The sequence below is a fragment of the Xyrauchen texanus genome, chromosome 5 (assembly GCF_025860055.1).
Source record: "Xyrauchen texanus isolate HMW12.3.18 chromosome 5, RBS_HiC_50CHRs, whole genome shotgun sequence".
Classification (NCBI taxonomy): domain Eukaryota; kingdom Metazoa; phylum Chordata; class Actinopteri; order Cypriniformes; family Catostomidae; genus Xyrauchen; species Xyrauchen texanus.
The window spans coordinates 3056770-3082316 of record NC_068280.1 but is presented as its reverse complement, the minus strand read 5'-3'; the positions used below and the strand labels follow the sequence as shown (position 1 = coordinate 3082316).

Below are 25547 nucleotides of genomic sequence, written 5' to 3'. Positions count from 1 at the left end.
GTGTGTTTTGTGTGTGTGTGTGTGTGTGTGTTGGCATGGATGTCAGAGTGTGTTTTGTGTGTGTGTGTGTTGGCATGGATGTCAGAGTGTGTTTTGTGTGTGTGTGTGTGTTGGCATGGATGTCAGAGTGTGTGTGTGTGTGTGTGTGTGTGTGTGTGTGTGTGTGTGTGTTGGCATGGATGTCAGAGTGTGTTTTGTGTATGTGTGTGTGTGTGTGTGTGTGTGTGTGTGTTGGTATAGATGTCCGAGAGTGTGTGTGTGTGTGTGTGTGTGTGTGTGTGTGTGTGTGTGTGTGTGTGTGTTGGTATAGATGTCTGAGTGAGCGTGTATTTATCACTTTGTGGGGACCAAATGACCCCATAAGGATAGTAAAACCCGAAATTGTTGACCTTGTGGGGACATTTTGTCGGTCCCCATGAGGAAAACAGCTTATAAATCATACTAAATTATGTTTTTTGAAAATGTAAAAATGCAGAATGTTTTCTGTGATGGTTAGGTTTAGGGGTAGGGTTAGGGTTTTATGTAAACAAACTGCCATTTAAAGGGTTAAAATCCTGAATATTAATGAATATTTGGTAGTTATGATCAGGACTGATGATGGTTAAAAAAATCTATGTCAGTGAAAATGGAAAATAATATTTATATATAATATTATTATGGTATTTTTTTGACATGGACATTTTTGTCCTCTAAGGTCCTGAGTGTGAGTTTTTAGTTTTTTTATCTGACACTGCACAAAAAATAATAATGCATCAAAATCAATGTTTTTGCTAATCATTGGCATATCCCAGACTCTGCTAATCCTCCCACTAGCCATTATTATATGGAAAATAATACATTTTTTGTGGGGTTTATAACTATTCTGTCATTTAAAGGGTTAACATCCTGAAAATGAATCAGGACTAATGTTGGTTAAAAAAATTAACTAATTGAAATAATATTAATATATATTATCATTATGCGATTTTTATTTTTTTGTCCTCTAAGCGCCTCTGAGCAACTTTTTTTATTGCCGCACAAGATTGAACCCGTGAAAGAACCTGATTTTGATTCGCGGCATTAATGAATTGAATTCGAAAGCTCTGGGGGCGGAGTTACAGCAGTTACCTGTAATCACCTTCAGCAGGTGTGTTGCGCCAGAGCGAGAGAAGGATTCAGAGGAACACGCGTCATTTCCAAGAAATTCCGTCGCGCTGCTCCCGCCCTCATGTAGCTCTGAAACGATACAGGACTTTTATACCGACGGGGTTAATGTCATGTTGAGTGTTGGATTATGTGAATGTTTGTTTTAAACACTTTGGCAATAATGCGGATTCAGATCTTCCTCATTACACTGATCTTCATCCACACCGCCGCTACAGAAGGTAATAATTTATCCGGTTTATTTATTGATATTTGTAAAATTATTTTAATGATTTTTTTTAAAATAAAATAAATAATATTATACCTTTTCACCATTATTGACCAGGAAAAAATAAATAAAAATACTGATATTTTGTCACATTATAAGGGAATAAATTGGTTAAAAAGCTATTATAGACTTTTCAACCCAATTTAAACAAATCAAATTAGTATAAAACACACACACACACACACACACACACACACACACACACACACACAAACTATTAATAAAACAGTAAAAAATAATAATAATATATATATATATATATATATATATATATTATATATATAGTTTTGTCCAACAGGCATTGTAATTAATATAAAACACGTGACCTGACCTGACATCTATAAAAACGACTATAATCCTGACCTTTGAACTGTGTAAAATCCACCTTAATTTTATAGATGACCCTTGCCCAGTATGGATTTATTCTGTTCTCTTGTTTAACCAGCAACTCTTATAGTCATATGATGACACTGGATGTTTAGTTTGAATAGATACAAATAATTACAATTATTATAATTTAAGAAGCGTTTGATCTAGATGTTTGAAATGAACTTGGATAAGCATTGCTTGTGAAAACACACATTTGTGTAATTGGACGTTTGACTCAAAACCTTAAAGTTACTGAGATATAGCCCTTCTTCATGTGACAACTAGCCCCGTTCTAACCTAATTTATTTTTCTATGGAGGAAATGAATGGAAACGTAATGAAAATGTAACTTTTGTTCAAAAACGTGTGTTTTAAAAGTCATTGGTCCTTTAACAGCGTGGTTTTACCATGATAAGATAATATCAGGGTTGCGTGGGTGTGTGTTAAAGGGCTGACAGTGACAGTGTCTGTCACTGTCATCCTGACTGCTGGAATCACAAAACTCTCTATTGAAAGACAGATAAAGCCCTTCCCTTAACCATTGATATTCCTGTCTAAACATAGCATCAACGTGTTTCACTAAATATCTCCGTGAGCACATAATACTTCCTGATACAACCCTAATTGTATTTACACATTAACTAAATCCATACAGCGGGGTGAAGCATAACAACTCTGAATTTATTGCATTACTCTGACAATCACAGTAAATGAGTCCTAACAGCTGTCAGACATGAGCAGGATCGGGTTGTTGGGGAGTTACTGAGTGTTTGGATCAAGCATTCATTTGGCAGATGCTTTGACGTACAGTTCTATTCAATGGTAGTCAAGGGTCCCTGAGGACTGGCCCCATTGGCCCGGTCCATAATTCAAATATGGGTGTCTGTATACTTATGACCATTTTATAGCGTTCCGTATGTTATGACGTCTGCGGCTATAGATGACTGTTGTCTGTTTAGAGAACCGATACACCTTTTAAGGGTTGTTAAATGATGGTTAGCGCTTCTGTGGAAGTCATAAGTCTGTCATAAGTCATAAAAAAGTAAAATAAAACGGTTTATTTCAGTTTTCCCAGTGAAGAACTAAAATACCCACAATCCTTAAGCAAGAGTCACCAATCAGAGCTGTCGCTGGTACCATGGAGATGGAAATCTTTGCAAAAGAGCTCAGCCGCAACCGTCCCGTGAAGCATTGCAAACAACTTATTTTTGTGGATATTTGATTATTTCGCAATAAACTTAAAATACATTGTTTAGGGATGAATCGGTGTATCGGCCGACGATATTTATCGGCCTATTATTGACCAAATTGAAACCATCGGCATATCGTTTTTTAAGCATAAAAAACAACGATATGAAAATCCGATGGTTCATTTATAATTAATCATCAACACACTTTTATATATAACTCAATAACTCTTTTATTTCAAATGCACAATCCAGAAATAATCATAGCCACAGAATAGAGAAGGGTTGGCCCTCCTAAGAACATGTAATGTTTAATTTATAATCATTCCCGTTCGCACATTAATGAGGGCAAACAGTCGAAACAGACCTGACAGTTGTGAAAGCAGCACTTACTCATTCACGCTGAAGTAAAACCATCCAAAACCCTTTGAAACCAGTAAACTTTGACCTCTCTGATATTGGTTTTCTATCCATTAGAGCAGCATGATTTATTGAGATAAGATTGAAATCGCAACACGGTCTCATGCCATTGCGAAAGCTTGAAAGGCTGCGCTTAAAAATAGACTGCAATCAGCACTTCAGTCGGCTTTGTGTAAGCAAGCGGCGCCCTCTAGCGGTCTGGAAAGCCTTTTCTTTTATATCTTGAAGAAGAAATAAACTTATTTTTATTTATTCAGTAACTTAAGCCTTAACTAACCAGAAGGTCCAAAGAAATCGATTTGAAAGGTCACTCAACGACAGTGGGCGTTACATACCGATAACCATAACGTGGCAAAGCGCATGCGTAAAGGTAATGGATGCAAAATAGTGCTAAGATGAAATACAAGGTATTTGTTTATTTAGTGATTTATTAATTTCATATTTGTATCTTTGTGTTTATTAATGCATGCATGTATCTAATTATTTAATTTAGCATTTAATATATTTAATTACTTATTTTAATATTTAGTTGATAATTGTGTGGAATAATATGCATATGTATGCATATTATTAATGCATATTAATTCTTGTGTGATCTTCGGGACATTTTTGTCATTTTTGTCTTGTCGTTTTTGTTTTTTCGATAATTTTGGCTGTTTATGTCCCCAAATTAATATTATGCATATGTATAATATTAATTTGTGCTGTTCTATAAAATTCTGTTGTTTTGAACCGCAAAAACAGAAGTGCAATAATGTACAAAATTAACCTTTTCCACATCAATCATCGTGTTTTTAGTGGTTCTCTTTAACATTTTGTGTTCAACAGATCCAATCAGATCCTCAATGGAAATTATTTACTTCTTTCTTTACCATTTTTTGTACCATTTTAAAACACAATTCCTGAGCAAAACAGTGATCTGTTGACAAAATAAGGAAGTGGCAAAATAGTGACATCGGTATCAGCCAATAGTTTTTGTTTTGTTAAGAACGGTCATATTGGTGCATCCCTAATATTGTTTCTATGCTCATAATCAACAACTTCAAATCAACAGTTTTTCATTGTTCCGTCGTTTTTTATTAATTTACGCCATTCGCAATTTTACATGGGACAGTAGTTCATTCCTTCATTAATTCTTGTGTGATCTTCGTGACATTTTTGTCTTGTCGCTTTTGTTTTTTCGATCATTTTGGCTGTTTATGTCCCCATTGAAACCCATTAAAACTGCAATATTTGATCCCAGTGCCATTAAAGCACAAAATCGTGAATCCTTTGATATTTTGCTTTCATTCCGAGCCCTGACTTAGAAATATATATTTTTGTTTAATATATATTTTCCACCAGATGGCGCCATTTTTCTCATGTTTAGCCTATGGAGCAAATACAAGCTTTTCCCCTATTTTCTGTATTATAGAGACCTGCAGGACAACTGAATACATGATGCAGATAAAATTAGGTGTGTGTGTGTGTGTGTGTGTGTGTGTGTGTGTGTGTGTGTGTGTGTGTGTGTGTGTGTGTGTGTGTGTGTGTGTGTGTGTGTGTGTGTGTGTGTGTGTGTGTGTGTGTGTGTGTGTGTGTGTGTGTGTGTGTGTGTGTGTGTGTGTGTGTGTGTGTGTGTATTTATCACTTTGTGGGGACCAAATGTCCCCATAAGGATAGTAAAACCCGAAATTTTTGACCTTGTGGGGACATTTTGTCGGTCCCCATGAGGAAAACAGCTTATAAATCATACTAAATTATGTTTTTTGAAAATGTAAAAATGCAGAATGTTTTCTGTGAGGGTTAGGTTTAGGGATAGGGTTAGGTTTAGGGGATAGAATATAAAGTTTGTACAGTATAAAAACCATTATGTCTATGGAAAGTCCCCATAAAACATGGAAACACAACGTGTGTGTGTGTGTGTGTGTGTGTGTGTGTGTGTGTGTGTGTGTGTGTGTGTGTGTGTGTGTGTGTGTGTGTGTGTGTGTGTGTGTGTGTGTGTGTGTGTGTGTGTGTGTTTCGGAGCGGTAGTGTAGTGGTTCTTGCGCTACGAACCTGGCGACCTGAGTTCGATTCCCGCTCATGGCCAACACCAGTGGCGATTATCTGAACCGGTCCCGGGCCTCCCCTAGGTCGACTCAGCCTAAAATGAGTACCTGGTGCGGTGTGTAAACATCGCCACTGGGGAGACAAAGGCGGTTGGGCGTGGTGCTGGCCACACACCCCCTTGTGTACCGTTCCGGCCTTCATAGGTGATCGCTAACAGCACTTGCCCCTACAGTCTGTTAAGGCTAAATGGGGGATCTCTGTGTGTGTGTGTGTGTGTGTGTGTGTGTGTGTGTGTGTGTAAAACAACAGTGTCATAATATAAACAAACTGCCATTTAAAGGGTTAAAATCCTGAAAATGAATGAATATTTGGTAGTTATGATCAGGACTGATGTTGGTTAAAAAATTAACTATTTGAAAGTGGAAAATATTCATATACAATATTATTATGGCAGTTTTTTGACCTCTTATCTTCTAAGGACCTCTGAGTAACTTTTTTTTATTGATGCACAAGGGTTGAAGACGTTACGTACACAGTCTTTGTCCTTTTGTCTGATTTTCAAACCTTTTTTTTTTTGCTTAAAATCAAAATGATTAATTTATAATGAAATCCATATGGGAAAAAAGAAAGGTCAGAACACTGGACGTGCACAGTTGTGCTCTATAATTTCGTATTATATTGTTCACCATCATTTGCGATGGTTAATAGGGTGTGTAGCTCAATCCTATAATTGAAGTACAATGGTCTTGTACCTGTGTTTTTTGTCAACGTACAAACACTTTTTGCTTTGAACTAAAGCTGTAATGTTGTGTGATTCATCGCAGAGCAGGTTGGTTTGGTTATAAAACTCTTTACTGAAGAATTGTTGGAATGCCTGTGGAGAAATTGAATGGGAAAAAACTGTCCGGTGACGCTTGCGCTCTATTACCATGGCGACGGCAGTATGGAAATTTGCATAAACTGGCATAGCCTTGAGGAAGTTGGTCAGTGTCTGTTATGCACTTTATCCTTCTTGTGAAACCAGCATTAAAGGTATAGTTCATGCAAAAATGGCAACAGAATGATGACCGAAAGTCTTTTCTGGTAAACTATCCCTTTAAGACTGGCTGAGAAACCATCATTGTATTTTTTTACACTGAGATTCCTCAAACAAATGTCATTGATGACAGTAAAGGGTGGATGTACCACATTTCTTTACCATGACAACAAAAGGATGGCACAGTTGAGAAGATTGTTGATAAAAAACTGGCGAAACTGGTTTAGCTTCACTCCCATCTTTGTTATCATAGCCATTGATCTGACAACATCAAATGTGTTATTAAACTACATTAAACTCTACACAGGACTGAAGAGAGTCAATGTACTGGACTGTTCAGTGTATTAGGGGGATGTATGGGCCATATGAATATTAATGCTTAAGGGTTTGTTCAATACCACATCTTAATACAAGTTAAAGAGATAGTTTTCCTAAAAATGAAAATTCTCTTGTTATTCACTTACTCTGATGTCATCCCAGATGTGTAAGACTGTCTTTCTTTAGCAGAACACAAATCAATATTTTTAGAAGAAGATAGATCTCTGTCAGGTCCTTATAATGGAAGTACACGGGTGCCGGCACGTTGATGGTCCAAAATTCACATTTAGGCTCCAGTCGATCAATGAATCCGCTCTGAAGTGAATCGATAGGTTTATGTAAGAAATAAGTCAACAAAATGTTTATTATTATTCCCTCGCAATAAGTCTTAGGTTCCCTCGCTAGAAGTCTTGGGTTCCCTCGCTAGAAGTCTTGCGTTCCCTCGCAATGAGTCTTACGTTCCCTCGCAATAAGTCTTGCGTTCCCTCGCAATGAGTCTTAGGTTCCCTCGCTAGAAGTCTTGGGTTCCCTCGCTAGAAGTCTTGCGTTCCCTCGCAATGAGTCTTACGTTCCCTCGCAATAAGTCTTGCGTTCCCTCGCAATGAGTCTTAGGTTCCCTCGCAATGAGTCTTAGGTTCCCTCGCAATGAGTCTTAGGTTCCCTCGCAATGAGTCTTGGGTTCCCTCGCTAGAAGTCTTGGGTTCCCTCGCTAGAAGTCTTGCGTTCCCTCGCAATAAGTCTTGGGTTCCCTCGCTAGAAGTCTTGGGTTCCCTCGCTAGAAGTCTTGCGTTCCCTCGCAATGAGTCTTACGTTCCCTCGCAATAAGTCTTGCGTTCCCTCGCAATGAGTCTTAGGTTCCCTCGCAATGAGTCTTAGGTTCCCTCGCAATGAGTCTTAGGTTCCCTCGCAATGAGTCTTTGGTTCCCTCGCAATGAGTCTTTGGGTTCCCTCGCAATGAGTCTTGCGTTCCCTCGCAATGAGTCTTGCGTTCCCTCGCAATGAGTGTTGGGTTCCCTCGCAATGAGTCTTTGGTTCCCTCGCAATGAGTCTTTGGTTCCCTCGCAATGAGTCTTTGGTTCCCTCGCAATGAGTCTTTGGTTCCCTCGCAATGAGTCTCGCGTTCCCTCGCAATGAGTCTCGCGTTCCCTCGCAATGAGTCTCGCGTTCCCTCGCAATGAGTCTCACGTTCCCTCGCAATAAGTCTTGGGTTCCCTCGCTAGAAGTCTTGGGTTCCCTCGCTAGAAGTCTTGGGTTCCCTCGCTAGAAGTCTTGGGTTCCCTCGCTAGAAGTCTTGGGTTCCCTCGCTAGATGTCTTGCGTTCCCTCGCAATGAGTCTTACGTTCCCTCGCAATAAGTCTTGGGTTCCCTCGCTAGAAGTCTTGGGTTCCCTCGCTAGAAGTCTTGGGTTCCCTCGCAATGAGTCTTAGGTTCCCTCGCAATGAGTCTTAGGTTCCCTCGCAATGAGTCTTAGGTTCCCTCGCAATGAGTCTTTGGTTCCCTCACGAATGAGTCTTTGGTTCCCTCATAATGAGTGTTGGGTTCCCTACAATGAGTGTTGGGTTCCCTCGAATGAGTCTTGCGTTCCCTCGCAATGAGTCTTATGTTCCTCATAATGAGTCTCGCGTTCCTCGAATGAGTCTCGCGTTCCCTCGCAATGAGTCTCGCGTTCCCTCGCAATGAGTCTCGCGTTCCCTCGCAATGAGTCTCGCGTTCCCTCGCAATGAGTCTCGCGTTCCCTCGCAATGAGTCTTTGGTTCCCTCGCAATGAGTCTTTGGTTCCCTCGCAATGAGTCTTTGGTTCCCTCGCAATGAGTCTTTGGTTCCTCAGAATGAGTCTTTGGTTCCCACTAATGAGTCTTTGGTTCCTCATGAATGAGTCTCGCGTTCCTCACGAATGAGTCTCGCGTTCCCTCATAATGAGTCTTGGGTTCCCTTGTAATAAATTTACCTACATTAACTATATTTTAACCATAATATTTGTAGAAAACCAAAGTGATAATACAGGAAAATAATTTAGTGGGTATTGTGGTTTCATTAACTCAAATGCCATAGTTTAACTATGATTTTACTATAGTAATATTGTGGTAACACCTTAAAATAAGGTTCCGTTAGTTAACATCAGTTAACATGAACAAACAGTGAATAATACTTTTACAGCATTTTTCAATCTTGATTAAAGTAAATTAATTTAAACATATACAAACACATTTTTAAAACAATGAACAACTGTATTTTTATTAACTAACATTACTAGTTTACAAAATTCAAAATAACTGCAAAATTATGATTTTTATTACCATAGTTTTTGTCAAAATATTGTTATTTTAGTAAACGATGTTAAAATTATTGTGAGGGCATGCAAAGCTGTTTCAGAAAACAATACACGCCCTGTCCTCTGAGGGGCTCCGTAGATAATCTCACTAGGTCGTGTCGTGATTTTGATTTTATTTTGATTAATCGTTCAACCCTAATTGTCATTGAGATGGTGGGGAGTGGGGACAAAGTTTGCCATTGCCAAAAGTGGAGAGGACATGTCCCACCCATAAATGACGCCTATGATGTGATAACTGATGAACTGTTATTCTATCTGTCTCTTTCCTTTAGCTCAGAGTCGCCTCTCTCCTCCCATCAATGTGACTATCCAGTGTGACACCTATGGAGTTGAAGTACGCTGGGAATATCCGTATCCCAGGCAGAATGTATCCTTCCAGGTGGAGGTGACAGACAAGGATCAAACATGGTAACTTTCAAAAACAACAGTTTCCATATTTCACTGCAACTAAGAGCATCTTATAGACTGTCATTTATATATATATATATATATATATATATATAAAATAGTTAGTGAATAGTTACTATTTATCTGTGTCCCAGGGAACCTGTTACAACAGGATATCACTCTTTGAACATATCCGGTATGCTGTGGAATCCAGCGTACAATCACTACTTTGTCACTGTGATGGCCGTGTGGGGGACAAACAAGTCTGAGAAAGCAGAATCAGTAATCTTCAGCTTCAATCAAAACGCAGCGAGCGCATTAAAGTGTAAGTTTACACCTTCTTTGTTGTCTGAACTTGGACGTATATAGCATTATGTCATGCCTAACTCCTACCGCATAGGCTAACTGTAGCTACACCTGTGCGCTCAGGTCAGTTGGACTTCCCAGAGGTTAAACTGTCTCCCAAAGAGGGCAAACTCCACCTGGAGTTCAGCAATCCTCTGCAGCTCTATAGAAACACACCAGCTCTACGCAATCTCATGGATCTTCTTGAATATTCTGTTGTAACAGAAGAGGTAACACTGTCACACTCTTCACATGAGATCACCTGGAAGCCCAGAAACATGTCTTCTATAGATAATTCAGGAATTTCACATACACATTTCTTTTCTCTACAGGGAAAAAAAGTATTTAGCTGCGAATCGAATCTTGCAACATGCGAGACTTCCATTCAATTTCGTAAGGAGAGGGAGAAGTACTGCGTCAGGCTCACTGGAAATATCGGACAGAGGCATCTCAAGCCCACCTCCGGGTGTTACGAAGGAGACATTAAAAGCTGTAAATGCACTTTACATTACCAGATGTTTGAAACAAGCTTTCTCGTTGATCTCATTGAGTTTTTAGCCTGTTGAAATGATCAAGGATTAAATGGGGAGCATCATTACATCAGAAACTGTCGTGATTTTTGACATTACATCGGTGACTTTAGAAACGACACAAATCATCTTTAGATTTTGAACTAAATGATAAACGTGCAGTTTGGATCAAGCATTAATTTGGCAGATGCTTTGACGTACAGTTCTATTCAATGGTAGTCAAGGGTCCCTGAGGACTGGCCCCATTGGCCCGGTCCATAATTCAAATATGGGTGTCTGCATACTTATGACCGTTTTATAGCGTTCCGTATGTTATGACGTCTGCGGCTATAGATGACTGTTGTCTGTTTAGAGAACCGATACACCTTTTAAGGGTTGTTAAATGATGGTTAGCGCTTCTGTGGAAGTCATAAGTCTGTCATAAGTCATAAAAAAGTAAAATAAAACGGTTTATTTCAGTTTTCCCAGTGAAGAACTAAAATACCCACAATCCTTAAGCAAGAGTCACCAATCAGAGCTGTCGCTGGTACCATGGAGATGGAAATCTTTGCAAAAGAGCTCAGCCACGAACCGTCCCGTGAAGCATTGCAAACAACTTATTTTTGTGGATATTTGATTATTTCGCAATAAACTTAAAATACATTGTTTAGGGATGAATCGGTGTATCGGCCGACTGATATTTATCGACCTATTATTGACCAAATTGAAACCATCGGCAAATCGTTTTTTAAGCATAAAAACAACGATATGAAAATCCGATGGTTCATTTATAATTAATCATCAACACACTTTTATATATAACTCAATAACTCTTTTATTTCAAATGCACAATCCAGAAATAATCATAGCCACAGAATAGAGAAGGGTTGGCCCTCCTAAGAACATGTAATGTTTAATTTATAATCATTCCCGTTCGCACATTAATGAGGGCAAACAGTCGAAACAGACCTGACAGTTGTGAAAGCAGCACTTACTCATTCACGCTGAAGTAAAACCATCCAAAACCCTTTGAAACCAGTAAACTTTGACCTCTCTGATATTGGTTTTCTATCCATTAGAGCAGCATGATTTATTGAGATAAGATTGAAATCGCAACACGGTCTCATGCCATTGCGAAAGCTTGAAAGGCTGCGTTTAAAAATAGACTGCAATCAGCACTTCAGTCGGCTTTGTGTAAGCAAGCGGCGCCCTCTAGCGGTCTGGAAAGCCTTTTCTTTTATATCTTGAAGAAGAAATAAACTTATTTTTATTTATTCAGTAACTTAAGCCTTAACTAACCAGAAGGTCCAAAGAAATCGATTTGAAAGGTCACTCAACGACAGTGGGCGTTACATACCGATAACCATAACGTGGCGAAGCGCATGCGTAAAGGTAATGGATGCAAAATAGTGCTAAGATGAAATACAAGGTATTTGTTTATTTAGTGATTTATTAATTTCATATTTGTATCTTTGTGTTTATTAATGCATGCATGTATCTAATTATTTAATTTAGCATTTAATATATTTAATTACTTATTTTAATATTTAGTTGATAATTGTGTGGAATAATATGCATATGTATGCATATTATTAATGCATATTAATTCTTGTGTGATCTTCGGACATTTTTGTCATTTTTGTCTTGTCGCTTTTTGTTTTTTCGATAATTTTGGCTGTTTATGTCCCCAAATTAATATTATGCATATGTATAATATTAATTTGTGCTGTTCTATAAAATTCTGTTGTTTTGAACACTAAAAACAGAAGTGCAATAATGTACAAAATTAACCTTTTCCACATCAATCATCGTGTTTTTAGTGGTTCTCTTTAACATTTTGTGTTCAACAGATCCAATCAGATCCTCAATGGAAATTATTTACTTCTTTCTTTACCATTTTTTGTACCATTTTAAAACACAATTCCTGAGCAAAACAGTGATCTGTTGACAAAATAAGGAAGTGGCAAAATAGTGACATCGGTATCAGCCAATAGTTTTTGTTTTGTTAAGAACGGTCATATTGGTGCATCCCTAATATTGTTTCTATGCTCATAATCAACAACTTCAAATCAACAGTTTTTCATTGTTCCGTCGTTTTTTATTAATTTACGCCATTCGCAATTTTACATGGGACAGTAGTTCATTCCTTCATTAATTCTTGTGTGATCTTCGTGACATTTTTGTCTTGTCGTTTTTGTTTTTTCGATCATTTTGGCTGTTTATGTCCCCATTGAAACCCATTAAAACTGCAATATTTGATCCCAGTGCCATTAAAGCACAAAATCGTGAATCCTTTGATATTTTGCTTTCATTCCGGAGCCCTGACTTAGAAATATATATTTTTGTTTAATATATATTTTCCACCAGATGGCGCCATTTTTCTCATGTTTAGCCTATGGAGCAAATACAAGCTTTTCCCCTATTTTCTGTATTATAGAGACCTGCAGGACAACTGAATACATGATGCAGATAAAATTAGGTGTGTGTGTGTGTGTGTGTGTGTGTGTGTGTGTGTGTGTGTGCGTGTATTTATCACTTTGTGGGGACCAAATGTCCCCATAAGGATAGTAAAACCCGAAATTTTTGACCTTGTGGGGACATTTTGTCGGTCCCCATGAGGAAAACAGCTTATAAATCATACTAAATTATGTTTTTTGAAAATGTAAAAATGCAGAATGTTTTCTGTGAGGGTTAGGTTTAGGGATAGGGTTAGGTTTAGGGGATAGAATATAAAGTTTGTACAGTATAAAAACCATTATGTCTATGGAAAGTCCCCATAAAACATGGAAACACAACGTATGTGTGTGTGTGTGTGTGTGTGTGTGTGTGTGTGTGTGTGTGTGTGTGTGTGTGTGTGTGTGTGTGTGTGTGTGTGTGTGTGTGTGTGTGTGTGTGTGTGTGTGTGTCGGGCGGTAGTGTAGTGGTTCTTCTTCTGAACCTGGCGACCTGAGTTCGATTCCCGCTCATGGCCAACACCAGTGGCGATTATCTGAACCGGTCCCGGGCCTCCCCTAGGTCGACTCAGCCTAAAATGAGTACCTGGTGCGGTATGTAAACATCGCCACTGGGGAGACAAAGGCGGTCGGGTGTGGTGCTGGCCACACACCCCCTCGTGTACCGTTCCGGCCTTCATAGGTGATCGCTAACAGCACTTGCCCCTACAGTCTGTTAAGGCTAAATGGGGGATCTCTGTGTGTGTGTGTGTGTGTGTGTGTGTGTGTGTGTGTGTGTGTGTGTGTGTGTAAAACAACAGTGTCATAATATAAACAAACTGCCATTTAAAGGGTTAAAATCCTGAAAATGAATGAATATTTGGTCGTTATGATCAGGACTGATGTTGGTTAAAAAATTAACTATTTGAAAGTGGAAAATATTCATATACAATATTATTATGGCAGTTTTTTGACCTCTTATCTTCTAAGGACCTCGGAGTAACTTTTTTTTATTGATGCACAAGGGTTGAAGACGTTACGTACACAGTCTTTGTCCTTTTGTCTGATTTTCAAACCTTTTTTTTTTTGCTTAAAATCAAAATGATTAATTTATAATGAAATCCATATGGGAAAAAAGAAAGGTCAGAACACTGGACGTGCACAGTTGTGCTCTATAATTTCGTATTATATTGTTCACCATCATTTGCGATGGTTAATAGGGTGTGTAGCTCAATCCTATAATTGAAGTACAATGGTCTTGTACCTGTGTTTTTTGTCAACGTACAAACACTTTTTGCTTTGAACTAAAGCTGTAATGTTGTGTGATTCATCGCAGAGCAGGTTGGTTTGGTTATAAAACTCTTTACTGAAGAATTGTTGGAATGCCTGTGGAGAAATTGAATGGGAAAAAACTGTCCGGTGACGCTTGCGCTCTATTACCATGGCGACGGCAGTATGGAAATTTGCATAAACTGGCATAGCCTTGAGGAAGTTGGTCAGTGTCTGTTATGCACTTTATCCTTCTTGTGAAACCAGCATTAAAGGTATAGTTCATGCAAAAATGGCAACAGAATGATGACCGAAAGTCTTTTCTGGTAAACTATCCCTTTAAGACTGGCTGAGAAACCATCATTGTATTTTTTTACACTGAGATTCCTCAAACAAATGTCATTGATGACAGTAAAGGGTGGATGTACCACATTTCTTTACCATGACAACAAAAGGATGGCACAGTTGAGAAGATTGTTGATAAAAAACTGGCGAAACTGGTTTAGCTTCACTCCCATCTTTGTTATCATAGCCATTGATCTGACAACATCAAATGTGTTATTAAACTACATTAAACTCTACACAGGACTGAAGAGAGTCAATGTACTGGACTGTTCAGTGTATTAGGGGGATGTATGGGCCATATGAATATTAATGCTTAAGGGTTTGTTCAATACCACATCTTAATACAAGTTAAAGAGATAGTTTTCCTAAAAATGAAAATTCTCTTGTTATTCACTTACTCTGATGTCATCCCAGATGTGTAAGACTGTCTTTCTTTAGCAGAACACAAATCAATATTTTTAGAAGAAGATAGATCTCTGTCAGGTCCTTATAATGGAAGTACACGGGTGCCGGCACGTTGATGGTCCAAAATTCACATTTAGGCTCCAGTCGATCAATGAATCCGCTCTGAAGTGAATCGATAGGTTTATGTAAGAAATAAGTCAACAAAATGTTTATTATTATTCCCTACGTAATAAGTCTTAGGTTCCTCAGCTAGAAGTCTTGGGTTCCTCAGCTAGAAGTCTTGGGTTCCCTCAGCTAATGAGTCTTACGTTCCCTACGTAATAAGTCTTGCGTTCCCTACGTAATGAGTCTTAGGTTCCCTCACTAATGAGTCTTAGGTTCCCTCGTAATGAGTCTTAGGTTCCCTCGCAATGAGTCTTAGGTTCCCTCGCAATGAGTCTTTGGTTCCCTCATAATGAGTCTTTGGGTTCCCTCATAATGAGTCTTTGGGTTCCCTACGCTAATGAGTGTTGGGTTCCCTACGTAATGAGTCTCTTGGTTCCCTCACGAATGAGTCTTTGGTTCCCTCATAATGAGTCTCTTGGTTCCCTCGCAATGAGTCTTTGGTTCCCTCACTAATGAGTCTCGCGTTCCCTCATAATGAGTCTTTGGTTCCCTCGCAATGAGTCTTTGGTTCCCTCAGCTAGAATGAGTCTTTGGTTCCCTCAAGTAATGAGTCTTTGGTTCCCTCAGCCTAATGAGTCTTTGGTTCCCTACGTAATGAGTCTTTGGTTCCCTCAAGTAATGAGTCTTTGGTTCCCTCATGAATGAGTCTCTGCGTTCCCTACGCAATGAGTCTCGCGTTCCCTCGCAATGAGTCTCGCGTTCCCTCGCAATGAGTCTCGCGTTCCCTCGCAATGAGTCTTGGGTTCCCTTGTAATAAATTTACCTACATTAACTATATTTTAACCATAATATTTGTAGAAAACCAAAGTGATAATACAGGAAAATAATTTAGTGGGTATTGTGGTTTTATTAATGCAAATGCCATAGTTTAACTATGATTTTACTATAGTAATATTGTGGTAACACCTTAAAATAAGGTTCCGTTAGTTAACATCAGTTAACATGAACAAACAGTGAATAATACTTTTACAGCATTTTTCAATCTTGATTAAAGTTAATTAATTTAAACATATACAAACACATTTTTAAAACAATGAACAACTAACAATGAACAATTGTATTTTTATTAACTAACATTACTAGTTTACAAAATTCAAAATAACTGCAAAATTATGATTTTTATTACCATAGTTTTTGTCAAAATATTGTTATTTTAGTAAACGATGTTAAAATTATTGTGAGGGCATGCAAAGCTGTTTCAGAAAACAATACACGCCCTGTCCTCTGAGGGGCTCCGTAGATAATCTCACTAGGTCGTGTCGTGATTTTGATTTTATTTTGATTAATCGTTCAACCCTAATTGTCATTGAGATGGTGGGGAGTGGGGACAAAGTTTGCCATTGCCAAAAGTGGAGAGGACATGTCCCACCCATAAATGACGCCTATGATGTGATAACTGATGAACTGTTATTCTATCTGTCTCTTTCCTTTAGCTCAGAGTCGCCTCTCTCCTCCCATCAATGTGACTATCCAGTGTGACACCTATGGAGTTGAAGTACGCTGGGAATATCCGTATCCCAGGCAGAATGTATCCTTCCAGGTGGAGGTGACAGACAAGGATCAAACATGGTAACTTTCAAAAACAACAGTTTCCATATTTCACTGCAACTAAGAGCATCTTATAGACTGTCATTTATTTATATATATATATATATATATATATATAAAATAGTTAGTGAATAGTTACTATTTATCTGTGTCCCAGGGAACCTGTTACAACAGGATATCACTCTTTGAACATATCCAGTATGCTGTGGAATCCAGCGTACAATCACTACTTTGTCACTGTGATGGCCGTGTGGGGGACAAACAAGTCTGAGAAAGCAGAATCAGTAATCTTCAGCTTCAATCAAAACGCAGCGAGCGCATTAAAGTGTAAGTTTACACCTTCTTTGTTGTCTGAACTTGGACGTATATAGCATTATGTCATGCCTAACTCCTACCGCATAGGCTAACTGTAGCTACACCTGTGCGCTCAGGTCAGTTGGACTTCCCAGAGGTTAAACTGTCTCCCAAAGAGGGCAAACTCCACCTGGAGTTCAGCAATCCTCTGCAGCTCTATAGAAACACACCAGCTCTACGCAATCTCATGGATCATCTTGAATATTATGTTGCAACAGAAGAGGTAACACTGTCACACTCTTCACATGAGATCACCTGGAAGCCCAGAAACATGTCTTCTGTAGATAATGCAGGAATTTCACATACACATTTCTTTTCTCTACAGGGAAAAAAAGAAAAATTGCGCTGCAAATCGGATCTTGCAACATGCGAGACTTCCGTTCAATTTCACGAGGAGAGGCAGATGTACTGCGTCAGGCTCACTGGAAATATCGGACAGAGACATCTCAAGCCCACCTCCGGGTGTTACAAAGGAGACATCAAAAGCTGTAAATGCACTTTACATTACCAGATGTCTCCTTGCCGTTTGAAACGAGCTTTCTCGTTGATCTCATTGAGTTTTTAGCCTGTTGAAATGATCAAGGATTGAATGGGGAGCATCATTACATTAGCAACTGTCGTTATTTTTGACATTACATCGACGACACAAATCATCTTTAAATTGTGAACTAAATGATAAACACGGGCACATGGGAGGATGATGTCATTTACTATTTCTCTCTTCCCAAAGATTGGTTCCTGTATCCGGTGCTGGGTGGTATTGTGGCGCTGCTGTTTATAGCCGGTTTATTAGTGCTGCTAGCAAAGAAATGCAGCAAGAAAATAAAAAAGGAAGCAGCCTCTGCTTTTCCCAAGTTATTGGTAAGTCCTGTTCACTTTGTCAATAACCACCTTCTGCATATTTGTGAAATGAGCGTACATAATCGCCAAAACAATGCTGTAATTACTAGTGGAAAACTTTAGAGGGCTTTCCAATTTTGGGCCGTGTCAATTAAAGGAACAGTTCACCCATTTACTCACCCTCATGCCATCCCAGATGTGTGTCACTTTCTTTCTTTCTGCAGAACACAAATGAAGATTCTTAGAGGAATATTTCAGCATATAATGAAAGTGAATTTTGGACAGAACTTTGAAGCTCCAAAAAGCACATAAAGGTAGCATAGAACAATCCATACGACTCCGGTGGTTTAATCCATGTCTTCTGAAGTGATATGATAATTGTGGGTGAGAAACGGATCAATATTTAAATAGTTTTTTTACTATAAATCTTCACTTTCACTTTCACATGTTTTTGGCGATTTACATTATTGGCAGGGAGGAGAATTTATTGTAAAAAATGACTTAAATATTGATCTGTTTCTCACCCAAACCTATCATATCACTTCTGAAGACATGGATTAAACCACTGGAGTCGTATGGATTGTTTTATGCTACCTGTATGTGCTTTTTGGAGCTTCAAAGTTCTGTCCAAAATCCACTGTACCTCAAGAGCCAAAATATTCTTCTGAAAATCATCATTTGTGTTCTGCAGAGGAAAGAAAGTCACACACATCTGGGATGACATGAGGGTGAATAAATGATGAGAACATTTTCATTTTTGGGTGAACTGCCCCTTTAAAGAAATCTTGGCAGATATAGATGCACTCTTGTAGCTGACTGAAGTGGTATATGTCATATTTAAATTGTAACTGTAAAGTTCGACAGCAGAATGTAGTTTATATATTTTATACATCATGCATGAAGAATGGCTGTAAAACTGAATGCTCTAGCATATACGTAAATATTATTTTATGATTAAAAGTTATCTTTACAATGTGTCAACATGTATTAATGCATACAGACTATGCATTTATTTAAAGGGGTCATGAAGTGCATTTTTTTGGTAATTTTATTATCTTACCCAAGGTCCAATGATAATGTTATAAAAGGTTTTTTGCACCAAAATGGTCACAATTTAGTAATAAATGATAATTCGTTGTTCACGCCCAAAAGGGTTTTCAAGTGGCGGGAATCACTAAACTAGATCGTGCAGCCTTAAAGCCCAGGGCTCCCGCAGGCAGTCAAGGGCCCCCTGGTAGTCAGGGCCCCTGGGCACTGGCCCCATTGGCCCAGTTGGTAATCTGTCCCTGCTTTACATACACCAACAATTAAAAATTGCGTAGATGGACGATGTGTCCATGACGTGTTTGTGCTCAAAACAACATGAGGCTTCACAGTGTTGCTTCTCCCTTTCAGATTTGTAACTTGACACCGCGTCTTTTAAAAGAGGCGAGATGCATGACAACGGTCAAAGAGTCTGTGTATTTCATATTCATATGCAAAATAATTCAAAATAGACTAGATGGGTCCCCTTTGGTGTTACGGTAGGAATAGTTAGCCACACATGGCCTGCCATGTTGACCTGTGTGCCAGGGGGCGGGGCCAAGGGTGCGATGACGCGGGGGTGAAAATTTCATCAAAATGTTGGGAGGGACAATAAACATTTCTCAAGAGCAATTTTTGAAGGGCTTTTTTGTTGTTGCCCCGTTTGCATTTGTATTCCTTTATTTCTTAAACAATTATTTTAAGAATATATCATTATATTATTTACAATACACATATTTTAATTATATTTTAGGGGGGGGACAACCCTCAGATAGGTGGGATGTGTAAATGCAAATGAGCAATGTGTCATGATGTCACAAAATGCAGTCGCAGATGTTTCAGCAGGTGGCAACTATAAGACTGGTTACAGTATGTTTTTATGACCCCTTTAATTAAATGTCACCCTTTTGCGGTTTAATAATCACATCGAGTATCTATAGTCCAAAAGAGAGGGGAAACTCGCACACAATGTTTAGAAAAAGTCACAAAAAATGCTCCGTGCAACGACAAAACATTTTCCATTTGCATCATCATCAGTGTCCCACATCTATATATGCACATTTGCATTTATGGATTTGTCAGACACTTTTCTCCAAAACAACCTATAGTGAAGTCAAGGTGTACATTTGACCCCAAAATTAGAATTAGGTGTGTTAGATCTGGATTGGAAAGAAAATTAAGGTAGATATAAATACACTTTAGATGAGAAGAGTTGAAATAAAAGTGTGGAAAATAATCATCCCCATTAACTCTACGCACAAACAAATTTTGCTGCAGATTTTATTCTGTTACATCCCAGTGTGAGGTCCAAAAATGTGTTTACTTAAGCCACACAAAAAATAGATATAATGTATGTGACGCAAAGTGGCTTCTTGAATTTTTTGTAATGTTGTAGAATGTCATTCTTGCACTAGGATGGGTTACTGTAAGTTGTCTCTTCTGGTTTGGTAGGAGGATTTCAATCTAACAAAAAAAGACCTGTTCAACCCCCTGAAACTGGAGGAGGAGAACGTGGTGAAGGACGTCCAGCTTAAACCGCTCACTTGCACTGGGGACCCCACAGAACGTGCAGCATTATTCGTGGAGATCCCCAAGGAAGACCAGTCCTCCGATGGGCCCGGTTCTTCCGTCAGCTCCGACCACAGCAGCAAGAATGTGCATGGCACGTTTAATGGCTTCGTAGGATATGAGTCAGGCAATTTGTTCAACAGCGACCTATCGGCAGGCTATGACTGTCCACAAGAAATGAGTCCTGGTGATATGGTACTTGTTTACGGAGTCAAAACACTCATGGGCACTTTAATAGATGCAAGAGACTAATTTCAGAGGTCTACATGAAATGGGTTTATTTGCTGGGATCTTGGCTGGTCCGAGGCTAGCAAACTGCTGTGATAGTTAGTACATACACAGGTCTCCATATGACCTTTCCAGTTACTCCCGTTCACTGCAGTGAAAAGCATATGTCATGATGACGCGCCATTTTCTTAAAGAAACACGATTACACAAGTACAAGGATATATTAAGTATTTCAAGCATTTGTTCCTCTCCATTTATATTTAAGCAGGTTTGTATAGTTTATAAAAGTTTACATAGGTTTTTAAGTGTATACTGGATATTTTAAAACATACTGAAGTATTCTTGTTTGTCAGAATTATGTTTTTAAGCCCTTTGAACAAAGTTTGCTCAAATCATGTGACTCAAGCCAGTGGTCCGGTGCCACGTTCGGGTTTTGTCAGAAGTACGGCAATTTCGAGACGACTAACTTGATTAAACTCTCAGCTGTTCATGTTCTTTGATGAAAAAATTAAGTGTTCCTATGGCGACCCTCAAAACGCCAAAATTGGTCTTGGGAAATACAGAAGTCTTTCTAGCAATTCAGTCCACTGTCAGCCATCTTTGAAACACTCTCCGGAAGCTATTTCCAGTCATGACAGTGCAGCTCCTGTCTACTTGAATGGGGGAAAGACCGAAATCTCCAGCACGGTTGGACAAGATTATGATCAAAGATTATATTTTAAAACAGTTGTCAAGTCAAGTTGATTGACAGGCGATGTCTGTCTGTATCTAATAGGTGATTGGCTCTTTTACTGTAAGGCGGGACTTCCTTTCTACATCCGTTGACCGTTGGGTGTTCCAATTTCTCCCCTTCATTTGCATACCATAATCAAGGTAGTATAATGTATTCAGGAGCCGCTTATGGACCGCTGATTGGGTACAATGGGGGGGGTGGCATAGTGGGCTAAAGCATATAACTGGTAATCAGAAGGTTGCTGGTTCGAACCCCACAGTCACCACCATTGTGTCCTTGAGCAAGGCACTTAACTCCAGGTTGCTCCGGGGGGATTGTCCCTGTAATAAGTGCACTGTAAGCCACTTTGGATAAAACGTAACTGTAAATGCAATTATATTTTCTGTTGTCAGATCAGTTGAATACTGGTGGTGAAAAATGGTAAATGTGATTTATATCCAGATTGTATTTTTGTTTATTAAAAATGGCATTGGGTTCCTATGTGAAAACCTGTTGCACCTTAAGCACAGCAAACCTTTTCAAAATAATGGTTTAATTTACATTTTAAAGAGCACATTCGCCCTCCAAAGTTGGTGAACGGCAGTTAGTAAGGAAATTATATATTCACCCCATACAGATAAACAGCCAAACTTCATTAAGAGAGCGATTTGTTAATATTCTGTTCATTGTGAAATATCCAATTCGACAGTTGTTCCAAAACATTACATATTTGAACGAACGTGTCCTTGCACACTCATCCTTGTTCTTATCAGAACTAATTTTTGTTTTGATGTATGACATCAAGCAGGCCGCGCGGCCTACACCCATACAGGAGCTTCAAGGGGGAAAACCACTTGGAGGCTTGCGGGACCTCCCAGACTGCAAATAATAGGGGTTCCAACCACTTACCCCAATCCCTCACACCCTCCTGTATGAACTTGCAAATCAAGTTTTTTCAGGATTTTATTAAACCATTCGACCAAGCCGTCCGTTTGCGTGTGATACATGCTTGTCCGAATCTATTTGCCCAATATTGTGTACGTGACATAACAGCAGTGCCTTGATTTGTGAGGATTTCTTTTGGAATCCTCATCCGGGAGATGACTTTGAATTATGTGAACTATAATTTAACTATGTGCTGACATGTTGTACACCAACCACTGTAATGGCCCGACGAGGCCAATGCAAATTCTTTCGATGGGTACATTGATTAACTGTAGAGGGCACTGTGGCACTTTTGGGGAGGCCGGTGGATTCACCGACTGACAGTCACGGCATGCCGCACACCACCTACGAACGTCTCTGTGAAAGCCTGGCCCAAAAAAATGCTGACCCGCCATGATGACCAGCCATCATATTATGGTGAGCCACCTGGAAGAGAGTTTCCTGATGGCTCTTCAACACTATTAACTGGGTTGTATTCTCTTTTGTTTGAGTGTCCTGCATCACTTGATACAACTGATCTTTAGTAATTGACAAATATGGGTATGCGAGCTCAACGTTAGACTGGAGCTGTTGATTACTCTCACTTGGTCAAAAGCGTTTTTGAGGGACTCGTCATGTGATTGCTCTAGAGGTAAATCCACTCAGGCATCTCCGTCAGGGCGGGGACTCCCTCCTTTGCGTCATTTTGATGCAGCATCAAGCGTAGATGGCCCTGCAATGCCTCTTCCACCATAGCATCGCACGTCACACACAGATACATTATTTCACGGGACCCATCCACACATATTTACCTTAATAAATTCTTAAAATCTGTCCAATTCGTCCCCAAAATCAGTGGATGGGTGGGGCGGGAATTAACTGCAGCCTCTACTCTATGCTCTCTCCCCCTGAATATTATTTCAATGGTAACCACCTGATACTGTCACCTGACTATTTGTGCCCAATGCCCCATCTTTTTCCAAGCATTGGTGGATAGAGGTTTGGGAACAGCCAGAATCCACCAAAGCTTGATATGTATCCCCCTGGGTACTCACCAATATACAATACAACCTAGCTCTAGGCCTGTGAAACATCAGGACCAGGATGCCCACCTCCATCACTGGACACCGGTCCTGGAAATGTCCTAGCTCCCCTACTTCCCTGGAATACCTTCATGTAATCCTTGTCCAGCTGGACAGCTTCCTCCAGTGACGCCGGACAGTGGCACTGGACCCACTCAGCCATACCAAGGGGCAGCTGGGAGATTTCTTTTTCCAGTACCACCTGATCTATGATGTCTCGAGCACGGCGGGGTCCCTCAGCCAGCAACCATGGAGCTGCTGCACAAATGCGAACGGCAGCTGAGCCTTCCCAGCATCAAGGAGCGGAAGTGTTGAAGGCTCTGTTCAGGGCTCCGGCCGACCCACTGCAGGATATCTTCATGATATATTATAGATGTTGAGGTTGGCTGCAGGAAGTTGTTGGGCCGCTAGTTCCACCCACTGGTCGGGCGGCCACCTTCACACCTCGGCCGTTTTCTCAAAAAGGTCAAGGTATGCCTTGAGATTATTGGCGAGCCCCATATTCACCAAGGTGATTGGTGGACCGGGCGAGGCGGGCCCAGAGTTGGGGTAAAAACCCCCTCATTAAATTTTGGCCTGTCATGTGTTCAACCGATCCAATCTATGTTCAATGGAAATTATTAATTGTTGAAAAAGCTTTTGTACCTCCTTTGTACATTTAGAACATGAAATTCCAAATTTAGAGCATAAGGGGTGCAGGGTAGCTCAGCAAGTAAAGACACTGACAACCACACCTGGAGTCGCAAGTTTGAATCCAGGGCGTGCTGAGAGACTCCATTCAGGTCTCCTAAGCAACCAAATTGGCCCGGTTGCTAGGGAGGGTAGAGTCACATGGGTAAACCTCCTCGTGGTCGCTATAATGTGGTTCTCGGTCTCCATAGGGCGCATTGTGAGTTGTGCGTGGATGCCGCAGAGAATAGCCTCCAATAATTCCAACTCAACAGGTTTATTGTTAAAATGGGTATCGGCCAAAACTTTTCATATCGGTGAACCCCTATAAATAATCCAATGTTATATCCTAGTTTAGAACCAAATAGGCAGTCCGGTAGAAAAAGCACGATACATAAAATATGTTCTCAACTACCGATGATCAGCTTTCCAAAAACACCCACATTGAGCTTCTAGTCCATTAAGAAGCCGAGATATTCTACGAAACAGTGAGGAAGGAGCTCAAAATATACACTTGATGTCTATGGATGATAGCTTATGGATGACACGAATATTTCAGATCTGTTTATTGTGAAGGAAGGTGATAGAGAAACAAATTATTCCCCCTAGTAATTGCAGCCATCTAGTGGATTAAAATAAGACTTTTTGCAGGGAGAGAGAGAGCAAACACATTTTTTATTTTATATATATATATATATAGACAGTATACACAGTTTATATATGTTCATATTATATTTTATAAATTAATATAAAGATTTTCAGTGAAAAACTATTTAAACTACAATTTGTTCCTCACGCAAACCTAAATAAACTATGGTTGTGGTCTATTTAGTCCTGTTTGTTGCTTGACAGACCCCATTACATGAAAAAGGGTGGCATGGACATTCTGCTCAACATCTTTTGTTTTCTTATAACAGTCATACACACATGAACAAAAGTTTGTTTGACCATATTTGTGGGCAAACTGGACAAGTGGATCTTTCTGACTTCTGTGCACTCCATGAAGGGACACAACATTCCTATTATTGATGATAGATTTATTCTGTGAGGCTGGAGAGAATCAGATCACATCTGATCAAGATATAGCCAAAACAAAACTCTAGCATATTCTACGACAGCAGTCATTTAGTCGCATATTATTAATAATGCATACGTTTTAGACCAGGTTTACAAAATTCGCTAACCTGTTAGCTAACTATGTAGACCAGAGTAAAATTGATCACAATGTTTTAATGATAGCAAATGTATTATCTGAGTAATGTTTTTTAAACTTAAAGTCGCATGAAAAACATCAATGTTAAATGGACTGCAATCATGAGGATTCTTCTGTCCGGGAAACACATGAACAACAGCGGCCGTACCGAGACTGTACCATTATGACTGACTGGGAGGGGGGACACAAATATTACACTACTGATGTAAACAGCATAGGTTCTAAAAAAAATTTTGCTAAAATAATACAAAAACTGTACTCACTTTTAATAATAAATTCAATGGAACGGAAAATAGCAACACTGTGAGGAGTGGCATTGTTTTGTAATTATAGAAACACACCCGATTCCCTTTTGGTTTAGTCTACGAAGACGGGGAAGTGACGTCACATACAACTTCACAGACAGCTGTAATTTTGAACGTAATTTT

At 39.4% G+C, this 25547-nt stretch overlaps 1 protein-coding gene across 1 annotated transcript; it reads left to right on the top strand.

The window, feature by feature from the left end:
- The first annotated feature begins 1161 nt into the window (after nucleotides 1–1161).
- On the top strand, nucleotides 1162–24568 carry LOC127643443 (interferon gamma receptor 1-like). Its single transcript, XM_052126201.1, has 11 exons — nucleotides 1162–1364; nucleotides 9373–9508; nucleotides 9643–9812; nucleotides 9917–10062; nucleotides 10165–10324; nucleotides 16391–16526; nucleotides 16663–16832; nucleotides 16937–17082; nucleotides 17185–17347; nucleotides 17590–17720; nucleotides 20175–24568. Exons 1-11 carry the CDS (start codon nucleotides 1280–1282, stop codon nucleotides 20541–20543), a joined length of 1812 nt encoding a protein of 603 aa, XP_051982161.1. The 5' UTR covers nucleotides 1162–1279; the 3' UTR covers nucleotides 20544–24568.
- Nucleotides 24569–25547: the final 979 nt, after the last annotated feature.